This window comes from Cryptosporidium hominis (genome assembly GCF_000006425.1).
Source record: "Cryptosporidium hominis TU502 chromosome 4 CHRO014110, whole genome shotgun sequence".
NCBI classification, from domain to species: Eukaryota; Apicomplexa; class Conoidasida; order Eucoccidiorida; family Cryptosporidiidae; genus Cryptosporidium; species Cryptosporidium hominis.
The window spans coordinates 26,522-39,459 of record NW_667448.1 but is presented as its reverse complement, the minus strand read 5'-3'; the positions used below and the strand labels follow the sequence as shown (position 1 = coordinate 39,459).

Here is a 12,938-nt window from a genome sequence, read left to right as displayed (position 1 = left end):
GATTCACGGTTCAAACAAAACAGAAACAGTAAGAAACTTGAATTGTACCCTCCGCAATAATCAAATTAGTATGGATTCATCGAGTAATAAAGGCTATAATACAAAAAAATGGAGTCCAGAAGGTTTCAGAAAACACGAAAAACTGCAAACTAGAGGAAAAGATCTGGGATCTAAATTAACCAATAACCCTAAAAGCATATTAGTTGAATCAAAAAAAGATTTTCAAAACTTTTCGAGTAAGCAAAGAGAGGCAAACGCTTTGTTTAGCGGTATTTCAAATACTCAAAAAAAGAAATCACTTTTCATAGTTAATTCTTAGTTATATAGCTTTTAAAATAGACTTGGAGGTCTAATATCAGGATCAAAATTCATAATCATCGTCATCAAAAACTCCTTTCCTACATATCTTTATTCTTGAACTGCTTTTCTCAGTTGTCTCATTCATCATTGAAATCATATTTATAAGTTCGCTCTCCTGTATTTTTCTATAAGGAGAATACCCATGATTTCTTGCGGTACGCAATATATAATCCTCAATTTGTGAAACCTTGTCGGGCTTAACTAATGCGATTCTATTTAATCTTTCTATCGAACTATTTTCTAAAATTGCTCTCAATGCGCCTCTTTTCTGATCATCAATTATTCTCTTTTGATCATCGACTTTCTGGTTAAATTCTTGGTTAATTTCAATCGGGCCAACGTTATTACTTCCATTTTTTCCAGAATTGAATTCATTTGGGTCGCTAATATTCATTATTTTGGTGTTTAATTATTATATTTATTATAATTTTTTGCAACGTATAAGTACTAAAGTTTATTTGCTGCAATTCTAGCGGTACAAAAAATTCTTGAAAATATTTCGATTTCATTCAAAAATTATAATAGTAATTTTGTACTAAAAAATTTGCTGCTTTGGGATAAGTTTAATTGAGATTTTTCTGTAGTAAAGTTTATTCGCTATTTGCCATAAATCAAAATACAATGTAATTCATAATAGAAATAAATACGAACTAAATTGAACTTCTATTCATTTACTTTAATATAATATTAATTTCGTTTAGTATATATAATATATACATATATATATTCATATATAATAGCAGTCTTCATTATTTCGCCCCACACTTGCCGCTTTCAAAGACTGCTATTTTGCTTTTGGCTATGAAATAATAAGAATGAAAGATAGTAGATTCTTCAACTCTTCATGGACTTTATTTCAACGATAATAATAGTAATGTAAATATATGAGATATGGGAAACACATTGAACTTTGATAATGAAGAACAACTGGTATTATTAACAAGTCATTCTAACCCTTTATTACCACTGAAAAGGTCACATTCTAATTTGGATTTAAATAGCGGACTATCGTCTAGAACGGATTCTTTGCAATGCATATCTAGCTCTAAAGTTGAAAATTCTATTTCCAATGTACTCTTTAATATTTCTGAAAGAATTTCGAAAACGAATGGAATCATCTACTTTTTTTCTAAGATGGAGAAGAAAGAAATAGGGCTTGATCATTCAGATCAAGAAACTTTTTGTGAATCAAGTTATGTTTTTGAAATAATGGATCTCAAGGAAAAAAGAGCTCAGAAAGAGTCGAATATCATTGAATCAAATGGCTTTGGCTTTGGAGTTCGCACAATTAATGGAGCAGAAAGAAATCTAAGTCATGAAAGTGGATTTGGGTTTGAAAAAAAAGAGTCAATTGAAAGTTGTGAAATTTCAAAGATCGAAATTGATATTCCTGAGATCCAAAATTCAGTTTCTATATTCGGAAGTAATATTGCAAATATGTTAAAAAGCATTCGTGTAACGAGTAAAAAATTTGTTATATTTGGTAATAAGAATAACCACAAACCATTTTTAAGCCCTGGAATTATTGACTCATTTTTACCATATATTTTGGACGAAACTCTATTATCCTGTTTCCTGGTTTGTCCCCATTGGCTCCTCACAATAACCGAATTCATCAATGAATATTATTGCAAATCTATTGATAATCAGTTTAGAGAAACTTACAGAAAATATCTCGACTTAGAGCATACAACTATTACCATACAGCCAGTTCTAACTGTTGGTGGAAGCGTACGTATAGATCGAGTTTTGTACGCTAAAGTATTAAAAAATTGCGTAAACAAAACTTCTTGCCTAACTTACAACTTTAAGTACAAAAATACTTCAATAATAAAAGATTGTCTAAAAAAAGAGAACATCTCTCAGAGAAACTCTCTTTGTCCAATAATAAAACCATTAATTAACAAACCTCATTTGTACTCTCAAATTTCAAATACTCCGTTCATTTCTTGCTACAAATTCGTGGCTAATAAAACAGGTACTAAAAGAATACAATGGGCGCATAAGGATTTGTCTAGATGCCATTGTGAAGAGGTTGCAGTTGCTCAAACAACTACTACATCAAATGTAAATGTTGGAGATCGTATTGAAATTGCAATAAATTTGAGTAATTCCTTTGGTATTGTTGATATTGAATCAATTCACTTCCTGCCATTACAATTTGAAATAGCTAGTCCTGAAAAGTGTGAAATTGAAGATATATACACTTCTGGGGCAGATTGGAGATTTTATAATAGTGATGACGGGGACATTACTGAGTGCTTTAATGTTCCAAATCTACTACCGCAATTTAAGGTAACTTCGCTAGAATATGCAGGGACCGATATAATCACCTGTAAAATTACGTATAAAGCTATTTCTTCAGGGCTTTTAGCTAATTCAAAAGAACACTTCGGAGTTGATATATCTGTCGTACCAAGAGAATATGCAATCATTTCTGCATTGAAAAGAAAAGGACTCCAGCATGATCGATATAGCCCGCTTCAAATGAGGGTCGATGATCAACTAGTTTTGTACATCTCAAAAGGTGGAGCAATTCCTACATAGTTATTTGATATACTAATCGCTAATGAAGGTCTATTAATTAATTTTCTTTGATGCATTTTAACAGTTATTTATCTCCATCGATATTTTTTATTAGTTCACAAAGTGATAATAGTTTATTATAGTATTGGTTATCTCTGTCGTGGTTTTTGCATGCATTTACGAAGTACAAAAACCATCTTTGAAATAGTAAATAACAATCATTAGAATTAATGAAGTGGTGTTCCCAGAGCATCGTTTTGTATGGAGCTTCTATGGTTATATAAAAGTTAACCTCATTTTTGCAAAGTTTATTTTGAATAAATTGAAATAGATCATTAATTTGTATTTTTGGAGAATTTTTTAATTCATTTTGATCTTTTTTATCGTTTGAAATATTTATACTGAAATGAAAGGGGTTTAAGAGCCAAAACCTCTCAATAAAAAGTTTTTTTGTTTTTGTATCGACTATTGAGCAAATTTCTGCATCATTAATAATTTCATATATAGTATTTATTTCAGTACTTGAAATAGAAGGGTCTTTAATACTTGGCAAAACTACTCTCAATAGTAAACCATGAATAATATCATTAGGAATAGATGCAAACAAAGAATTCTTATCATTCATGTAACTAACCGTCTCTGCAAACACTTCGTTTTCACCTTTCATATTCGGATTATCAAACCGATTATACACCCTTGGATATGTATGTAAAAGCCCAAAAATAGATTTGAGAAATATTTTATTGATCCAGTCAGAAGAAAAAGATGTTTCCAATAATCTTATTGATAAATTAATACATGAAGGAAGTGAAGGGGCTATTATTTGGTTATTTAACGAGATATCAGGATTTTTTTTAGTTTGGGCATAATGCGAATGATAGTATGATAGACCATTAATACTATAATGAATAAGTGAGTTGACTGAACAACTTTCTTGTTTAATTATTGGCTTGACTCCTGTAAAAAATAAAGAAGTAGAAACAATTCTAACAAATTTCAACGTCAATATATCAGAATAGTTTTGATATTTTAATGCAGAAATCGAATTAATATAACCAATCAATTCGTTTCTTATTGACTTCAGCAATTCGTTCCGTGTAGACTTTTTCTTTTCGCATTCATTATTTTGAAAAGTAAAATTTGATTTTTGAGATGATATTGAAAGCTCTAGATACCTGTCAATTAATGGAAGAAATGTAGAAAAAACTGTGTTGTGAAGTCTGGGAATATTGCTATCAATTGTTGATGAGACATGGCAAAAAGTTGTTTGCTGGAAAGATACATCAATTTTTTTTTTATCTTTTAAATCCATCAGTTGTGTAATATTTGGCGAATACGAGCAGTCGCCTGCATCAATTATTCGAGGGTTTTCCTTAATTTGAGCTTTGTTTAAATTGAATGTAGTTAATAAATTCAGTAAAGTATCAAACCTAATTGCAAAGCTAACCTGATTATTTTCTATGTGATTTTGTATAGTAGCTGCATCATTGATATTTTTTCTATATCTTTTTCTTGGAATAGTAGACAAATTATTATTTTGAGAATTTAGATCATTTGAAATCATCTTTCTAAATGGTGAAATCGATCTTGAAGCAGATTTTCCAACAGATTGATCGTTGATACTACTTGTAGTGACTGAACTTGAAATTGAATTTATACTAGAATTTGTTAAGAACGAAGAATTTCTAAGAAGTGAATTTTTGTTTTTAAATGATAAAAAAGGAGAATTCAACCCTAGTGATATAAGAGCAATGGGGATCTTTCTTCTTTGAGGATTTAGAACTAGCATTGCATCCATTGATGAGTGAAACATAGTTAGAATAGATGTTTCAAGAATAAACTCCGAACAAATGAATAGAAAGTGGGGTTCTGAAAATATAAAAGATATGTCAGATAGATCATCTTTTGACTTAATTATTAATGTTGAAGAAATATTAACTAATGACTCTTGACTTTTATTTGATGAAAAGCCATCCTTTAATATATTTCCAACAATATGTATACAGGGCCAAGCGATTGAATCGCACTCAGATATTGCCAATGGGCTTAATGCTTCGAAGTTTGATAATTCAGTTTGATTGGATTTTTCTGAGTTAAATTCATTATTATTATTCATTAAATTTGATTTTTCATTTTCTATTAGCTTTTTTTCTTCTTCTTCGCTCCTATTCAATTTGTTATTGAAGTGGAATATTCTCAATGCAACGAAAATTCTCAATGAAGATAGATAGGGCTCTCCTGAAAAGTTATTCAATCTTTGTTCGTTTAATTTAGAAATTATTTGCTTTTTATCTCCTAGTACAAAGCTGTTTTCCTGCTTACAGTCGATATTATTGGGAACATTTTTTCTATGAAACTCTTCAGCATTACTGAAATCCCCTTCTAATCTAGAACCATTTAATAACTTATTCGCCGGGATTTTGCTTGTTTTATTATTTTGAGAAATAGAATTAGTTTTTGAGGGAAAGTGAATATGTGGATTTATAGAATTTGAGTTAATAGAATTATTTGTGTTGTTGGAGCATACAGGAATTTGATTAACGCATGTAATTAAGTCAGTTTGTACTGCTTGAATGTCAATATTATGAGAAAGAGAGTCAATATAAAGCTGTCTTAACGTATTTACAAAATAAATATATAGCTCTTTGTAGTTCCCAATACAATAAGAAATATATGCAACGATTCTACCTAGTCTTAAAATGTTCCCACAAATGGTCATGTTACAGCACGAAGAGTTAATTGTAGAATTATTACTTAAATTATTATTTATTGATCTGCCATTTATTAATGGATTTGAGTGTAACGAATGGCTTGATACATTGTTAATTTTAGGTATGCTGGATATATTGTGAATTGCGGAGCAAACATTTGCACTAATTGATGCGCTTATAGAATTTTCAGGTAACAATAATTCATCTTTCTGAAGTTGAATAAAGCTTTTATAGAAATCTCCAGAGTCCATAAAATTAAATGCTAGGGACTTACAGGACTCTCCGAGGCGTTCAATGTTTTCGTGTTCAATCTCAACGCATGAAACATAAAGAGATTGGATTCTTGAAACAAAAGTATAAATAGAATCAATAGAATTCGTTTGTTGAGAAAATTTTCTTTCATACAAACTGCAGTATTCGTTTCTTTTAACAAATTCAAAAAAGAAGCTATCAACTTCAGTTTTTAAATCCAATCCAGCATTTCCCCTTGAATTAATTTTGGCAGATCTTAGAAATTCCCTAATAAGGTCAAAAGAAGAGTTTTGATCATTGGAGTTTCTTGGATTTGAAATATTAAAAATTGAATAGTAATCTACACTTGAGAAAATTTTTGTAAAGAGAATAATAAGTGGAATAATTTCATATACAAACCACCTCGGTCTTCTAAGCCACATTTGCTGACGCAATTTAATCGGAGCTAATTTATAAAAAGAAAGAAATCTTGGAAATAAATAAAGATCAGGCGTGGTAATTTCTTTGATAACCTTATCAGATAAACGGTTGAATTTAGTTAAAAGTGCAATTACTGATTCAACTAAATGAGGAACATTAATCATTTTAACACATTTTAGAGCTAAATTATCAAACTTTGTGTACGTTCTATAATCAAGGATTTTTTTATTTTTTAATTTTGAGATGAATATTTTCGAAAGCAACTCGAATAAATCTCTATAAGTTTTATTTTTTTTGATTCCACATAATTTTGTAAAATCTACCAGTTCCATAACAAAAGTGTTTTTAATTTCGTTTTCCTTTCTCCAGTCTGAAAGAATCCGAGAAATATTCGGTATGCTGAGGTTGTAAATTTGGCTAGATTGAATGCTCGCCTCTAAAAAAGTTTTCAGCTTTTGTCTCCCAATTGGTCCACTATTAATTGTTTCATTGCAGTTAAATATTGACTCTGAACAACTTACACTATTAATAGGAACTCTATTTCCCATGCTCCAAGGGAACATAACTTTTGAGTTGCATAGCTCTTCATTGTACAAGTTAATACTATTTGTTTCCTTATGCCAAGTTGAAATACAACATATCTGGTCAAGTTCTTGATTTAATGGCATCTTAAAACTTAGAAATTTTACATTTTTAAACTAAAAATGCTTGATTTTTCAAAATATAAGTTAATTTAAAGTATTTTCAATTTCTTCAGCTTTTTTCTTTTATTGTTTTTTAATTCGAATCTTAAAGCGCAGTGTTATTCTCGACCCTCATTAATAATAAATGCAAAATATTCTAAAGAATCAAAATTAAAGTAATAATATATAAATATATATATTAATGACAAAATTTTATTATTAAAGCTACATTCATTATTAAGCGAGCCTATTAAAAAAGAAAACAAATACTGAATAATGGAATCGATTGAATTGCGACCCAACAAGATAAATTTGTCCGAATTCATTTTAAGAGAAATAAAAATTCACAATAGGAATATTGTAGTTATTACAAGTGGTGGAACTTATGTTCCTTTAGAGAAAAACATGGTAAGATATATAGACAATTTCAGCACAGGTACAAGAGGTGCGCAGTCAGCTGAATACTTTCTAAAATCTGGATTTAGCGTGATATTTTTTCACAGGAAAGGCAGCCATATACCATTCACAATTGATTGCCCATCGAAATATGATATGTTAATGGCAATGGCGAATAATGTTATTAGTTTAAATGGAGATCATTTTAACTTGTTAATAAATGAGCAATTTAAGAAAGTCATCGAAGCATCACAAAATCTAACAAAATATTCAGATAGAATGTTTCTCATGGAATTTGGTTCAGTCCATGAATACTTCAATGGAGTTGACTACATTACTTCTCATTGTACTGAATTTCCTGGTAATTTTATATTCTTCTTAGCAGCAGCTGTTTCAGATTTTTATATTCCAGAGAATCTGTTGCCGAAGAATAAAATATCGTCTAGCTCCGGTATATCTTTGGACTTGGAAAATGGACCTAAAACTCCTAGTATTACGTTAGAATTATATTCAACGCCAAAATATGCTCGATATATTCGAAACAAATTACCTCTTTGCTTTCTTGTTTTATTTAAGCTTGAGACCGAATATGAAATATTATTTAAAAAATCAGATAATCTTTTGAAGATTTGCGATGCCAACGTAATTTGTGCAAATTTGTTACAGGATCGAAGAGATCACGTAATAATTCTTACTGCAAATTCAAGAACTGAGATTAAAAAAATGTCTGGACCTATTGAAGAGGCAATCGTTTCTAATATAATATCATTATACGAGAATTACTCTTTAAATAATACGCAATATTAATGTTTAAGAGATATTCCATCATCTAGTTAAATTAATTGCTTTAACCCCTTTACATTCAAATTAAAACTAATATAAATTCATCTGTGCTAATTTGTTTTCAAAAAAAATTAAATTTTGGCTGCAATGTCATTTTACGTTCGTGACTATCACATAAAGATTTAAAGTATTTCTTTTTCCCTTCATTATTATTACCATGCTGCAAAGAATACGGTATAGTGATATATAGATCTAATTGTTCTCCAGAAAATCTCTTTAATAAGATCCGCAAATGATGAAAAGAAAAAAAAATTCAGTAATTTTATGTTTTGAAAATGCCAATAAATATTCGAACTCTTTGTTTTTTTATATATTTTGATTCCACTATAACATAACTTATTTTTGGTGAATACATACTTGAAGTTATTTTATAAAGTTTATTTTTTTATCTCAAAATTATTTCTATTACCACGTCTTTGTGAATTAATTATTTTGAAAACAGTAAATTTATTATTTTTTTAAATCTGTTGTATCTTGCAAATACCAAGAAATATTTTTAATCTGGAAATTTCCTCAAAATATCTTTTTTTTGATTATGCATCAGGAAATTCAATAGTTAGTAAAGTTGTATATCAAATATTTCCTAAATGAAATTGGTAATTGCAATCACTCCAAACAATTTAACGAAAGCTTCTGAGTAATTACAATACATAGGGGTAAAATGTTTAAAAGACGTGCGAACAATACTTCAAAATTTATCTAAAAACCCTCAAATGTAGATTCCTTAGACATCTTTAACAATCGATCTATCGTGCCATTTCACCTGTTCAACACTAATACGCAGTTTTCGAAAAGAACGCCAACGAAAAAAAATCCCTGAGTAGAGATAAACCTAAAGATCGATAAGTTAGACACCAGCTCCTAACTAGATCAGTCAAATAACGAAAAACCTAAATCACCCTCTTCTTCTTCTTCTTCCTCTACTGGGGCAGACGCGCCAACAGCAGTTGTATTATCAGCTGCTGCAGAGGCAGTAACAAATGAAGAGGGGTTTGCTAATGCATTTTTAATGGCTTGCATTTCTGGGAAGTCGAAATCAACATCCAAACCAAGCGCAACGCAGTTCCTGAATGAAGAAATAATACCGTCGCGAGCGGAAGGCAGAGTTGGTATAGCCGTTTCTTTTGAGAATGCAGCAACATATTTGGTTGCCTCAGCGACTCTAGAAATTAAGTCTTCTGATGTGATATCAAGAACGGATGAACTGTAAACACTACCATGGTCATAGATATTGTTAACTTTAAGTCCATAAGAGAATGGTTTGATGTTAAGCTTCTGCAATAAGACTGCTTGTGAAGCCGTAACTTTCTTCCCCTCATCTATTAAATTAACATCAGATTGGATTTCAACCTGACCCTTCACAATCTTTGTGGCAATTCCGAGGGCCTGGAAAAACGAAGTTTGAGATGGATCCAATCCAGTAGCTCCAGCTGGAACTACAACATTGCATGGTGCAATTACACCTTGACGTGCAGGTGCAGGCACTCTGTATTCTTCTATAATCTTCCTCACCTCAGAGGGCTCATCAATACAAAAAATTAGTCCGACATTCAAGCGAACCAACTCTATGAGCTTCTCTAATTCCGGATGAGAACCAAGCATCTGCTTTAGAGCAGTTCTTATCATGGTATTTTTTCCCATCAAAACTGCTGCTTTGCCTCTTAATGCTAGACGGATGTCTGCCATTTGCTTAGAACCAACATGGTCCGCATTTGCTACTAAAATTCTCGGGTAAGATGTAGCATATTCTGACAGGCGTTCGAAGTATTGCTTCTTCTTTGCTGCTTTCTCCGGAGATGGCATAGTTAATGCTTTACAATTTAACAATTATTTGATACTTGTGGAGACTGCCAGAGCCTTGTGCCTGTTCAATCAATTTAACCACAAGCAAAAGTTATTCAAGATAAATAAATCTTCAGCTTGGATTGAAATAAATTCCCAAAGATTGGTCTGCGAGACACCCGTCAAAGACAGCCAATTAAAATTTAGCACCTGAAGAGACGGCGGGAAATTGCTTAATAAAAGATTATACAGATTTTTGTTCAGAACAAACACTAATGGAAGAAAATATGATTGTATCAAGTGACTTATAGCTGCGTTGTAATTCAACAACTTGGATTTCAAGGTAGTAAATTTTGCATCTAATTCAATTAAATTTGTTAAATTTCGGTAGATTTTGTCTTCACTTTCTACACAACTAGGAGGGGGGAGGGAGCGCAGGCATGGACTTTAAGAGTTAAACATTTTTTGTAGTAATGAATATGCCCAGAGGAATGTTAATATACGTTTTTCTGAGCTCAGTGCTCTTTGAACCTGCCTTTGTTTCAATGCTTGTATTTATGGCCGGCATTATATTTCCTTTTATCTTTTATTACTTGGAGTTTATAGAATCATTCAATCTGCCTCATATCATGAATGGAACTGCTATTTTAGCATATATATCTGTTTTGCTTGGCATTTGCAAATTTATTTCGCTTGGAAAGTGTTTATCGGAGAAAACGCTGAAAGATACAAACATAATGAAAGGTAAGACTGTTGTAATCACCGGTTGTTCAAGAGGGATTGGGCTTGAAACAGTTAAACAACTAGCATCATGGGGAGTGTCAGAATTAATCTTTTGTTGCCGTGATATTGCCGCTATGGAAAATGTCAAAAACCAACTCACTTCTATTAGGTTGCCACCTAATAAAATCCACTCGATAGAGTGTGACTTGTCATCACTACATAGTGTAGAATTGTGTTCGAGAAAAATTTTATCAACAGTGGACAAGATCGACATATTAATTAATAATGCAGGCATTATGGCACCACCATTTCAGCTAATAAACGGAGTTGAGAAGCAATTTATGACTAACTATCTTGGGCACTACCACTTAACAACGAATCTAATCCCCCTGCTTCAAAGAAGCAAATGCAGGATAATAAATGTCTCAAGTATCGCTCACTTAGCTGTGCCTTTTGGATTCAACATTTCAGAGATCGAGAATATTAACGAGAAAAGCTATAACAAAATGAGATTCTATGGTATTAGCAAGCTATGTAATATTTATTTCACGAGAGAACTGCAAAAAAGATTTGGATCAGCTGGCTTAACTGCTGTTTCTTTGCATCCAGGATGTGTAGACACCGATTTAGGAAGATATGTCCGTGAAAATAGTATTGCTTTTGCTTTACTATACCCATTAATGAAGCTGTTTTCAAAAACCTCATTTTCAGGTGCACAAACCACACTTTATTGTTGTGCAATACCTGAAATAAAACTTGCTCCAGGGGGATACTATTCTCAATGCACGCTAGATATATCTTCGCCTGCTTCACTAGATGAGGATGCGTCAGCACAACTTTGGGATTATTCTAAACTCCTCTGTGATAAAATTATAAAATCAAAAATGAAATAGTTAAGCTTCAAAGACACACAAAAATCCTTAAATAAATAGATATATTTCTGTAATTTTATACTAAATATTCGTAACTTCATTTTCTTCTTCTTGAAACAAAAAAACCGCTTCATCATCCGACTCTATATGTACAGAATCCATCAATGGCCCGTTATATGCCTTCCCCCAATATCTGTCACTTCCTACAAGTGAGATTTTAATAGATGCTACTAACAATCTCATTTGTTGATAAAATCTATCTCTCATTTCGGGATTTTTCATTATAAAAATATACCAATCATCAGAAACTGTCGAAATTGCCACAATTCGTTCAAGCTCGCAATCATCTACATTTTGAAGCTCTGGCGCTTCAGAAATTAGTTTCTCTGATGGAATTTCAACTAAGCTAACAATGTTAAGAGGAAGAATTAATTTTTTCCCACTTCTTCGAAGGTACAATGCATTCAAATCTTTACTGAGTGATAGGTGCAATATATGAGCCTTTCCATCTCCAAGTACAAGTTCAATATTAACTCCGTTAATCATTTCATTTGCAAATGCTTGACTTAATTCTATAAACTTATTGACCTCTTTTTTTGTCTCCTCTGTTCCTTCATCTATAAATTTCATTACGGAAGATGAGTCAGTCAATTTCTTAGCTTCTTTCTTCAATAAATAATTATCTAAATGATCTTCATATTCAAGGTATACTTGATTGCTGAACATGCTTTTTAGAGTAGACTCTTTGCTTGGAGGATTTCTTGGCATTGAAGACCCAACTACCGATAAGCAATTGTCATCAAGCTTACACCACTCAAATAAATTCCTAAAAATAAACATCATCTAATAAAAATATAATTCACAATTTAATTCCACTAATTTAATCATATATTTTATTCAATTTTATAATGCGCATGCCTAATCCTATTTTTTTCTCGACAATTTGCATCTTTAAATAAATATTGTCAATAAACGACATGAAGCGTAAATAAATTAATAATATATCCACAAACGGCGGCACACACTGCCGCCAACGAAATATTTTTTTTTTTTCTTTATTTATAGAGCAACATTTATTGGAATATGTAACGCATTGATAGAAAAAGTGCTTCCCTTTACCTATTCACATATGAATTAATACTTCAATATTTGGAAATTGTTTACTTTATTGAAGAGCTTTTATTTGATTGAAAATATTATTTTAACTATGCTAGACCAAATTTCAATCTTGGGTAAGATACCGAAATTTTGAAACAACTATTTTTTTCTTATTCAATATTTAGATGCAATCTCAATACGTACTAATAAGGGTGAGATTCTTAGAGGCCAGGTCTGCTGTACTTTTCCTAATAATCAATTTATTGTTTTAA

The 12,938-nt window shown here is 31.2% G+C and overlaps 8 protein-coding genes across 8 annotated transcripts; 4 read left to right on the top strand and 4 right to left on the bottom strand.

The window, feature by feature from the left end:
- Window positions 1-70: 70 nt before the first annotated feature.
- Window positions 71-319, top strand: Chro.40252 (hypothetical protein). Its single annotated transcript, XM_663129.1, has 1 exon — window positions 71-319. One exon carries the CDS (start codon window positions 71-73, stop codon window positions 317-319), a length of 249 nt encoding a protein of 82 aa, XP_668221.1.
- A 42-nt stretch (window positions 320-361) lies between these two features.
- Window positions 362-754, bottom strand: Chro.40253 (apoptosis-related protein). Its single annotated transcript, XM_663128.1, has 1 exon — window positions 362-754. The coding sequence occupies one exon, from the start codon at window positions 752-754 to the stop codon at window positions 362-364; it is 393 nt and encodes a 130-aa protein (XP_668220.1).
- A 497-nt stretch (window positions 755-1,251) lies between these two features.
- On the top strand, window positions 1,252-2,907 carry Chro.40254 (hypothetical protein). The annotated part of the gene is made up of 1 exon (XM_663127.1): window positions 1,252-2,907. The coding sequence occupies one exon, from the start codon at window positions 1,252-1,254 to the stop codon at window positions 2,905-2,907; it is 1,656 nt and encodes a 551-aa protein (XP_668219.1).
- Window positions 2,908-2,971: 64 nt separating this feature from the next.
- Chro.40255 (hypothetical protein) lies at window positions 2,972-6,937 on the bottom strand. Its single annotated transcript, XM_663126.1, has 1 exon — window positions 2,972-6,937. The coding sequence occupies one exon, from the start codon at window positions 6,935-6,937 to the stop codon at window positions 2,972-2,974; it is 3,966 nt and encodes a 1,321-aa protein (XP_668218.1).
- A 291-nt stretch (window positions 6,938-7,228) lies between these two features.
- Chro.40256 (ENSANGP00000013327) lies at window positions 7,229-8,155 on the top strand. Its single annotated transcript, XM_663125.1, has 1 exon — window positions 7,229-8,155. The coding sequence occupies one exon, from the start codon at window positions 7,229-7,231 to the stop codon at window positions 8,153-8,155; it is 927 nt and encodes a 308-aa protein (XP_668217.1).
- Window positions 8,156-9,061: 906 nt separating this feature from the next.
- Window positions 9,062-9,994, bottom strand: Chro.40257 (ribosomal P protein). Its single annotated transcript, XM_663124.1, has 1 exon — window positions 9,062-9,994. One exon carries the CDS (start codon window positions 9,992-9,994, stop codon window positions 9,062-9,064), a length of 933 nt encoding a protein of 310 aa, XP_668216.1.
- A 452-nt stretch (window positions 9,995-10,446) lies between these two features.
- Window positions 10,447-11,589, top strand: Chro.40258 (ENSANGP00000010899). The annotated part of the gene is made up of 1 exon (XM_663123.1): window positions 10,447-11,589. One exon carries the CDS (start codon window positions 10,447-10,449, stop codon window positions 11,587-11,589), a length of 1,143 nt encoding a protein of 380 aa, XP_668215.1.
- A 60-nt stretch (window positions 11,590-11,649) lies between these two features.
- Window positions 11,650-12,411, bottom strand: Chro.40259 (hypothetical protein). Its single annotated transcript, XM_663122.1, has 1 exon — window positions 11,650-12,411. One exon carries the CDS (start codon window positions 12,409-12,411, stop codon window positions 11,650-11,652), a length of 762 nt encoding a protein of 253 aa, XP_668214.1.
- Window positions 12,412-12,938: the final 527 nt, after the last annotated feature.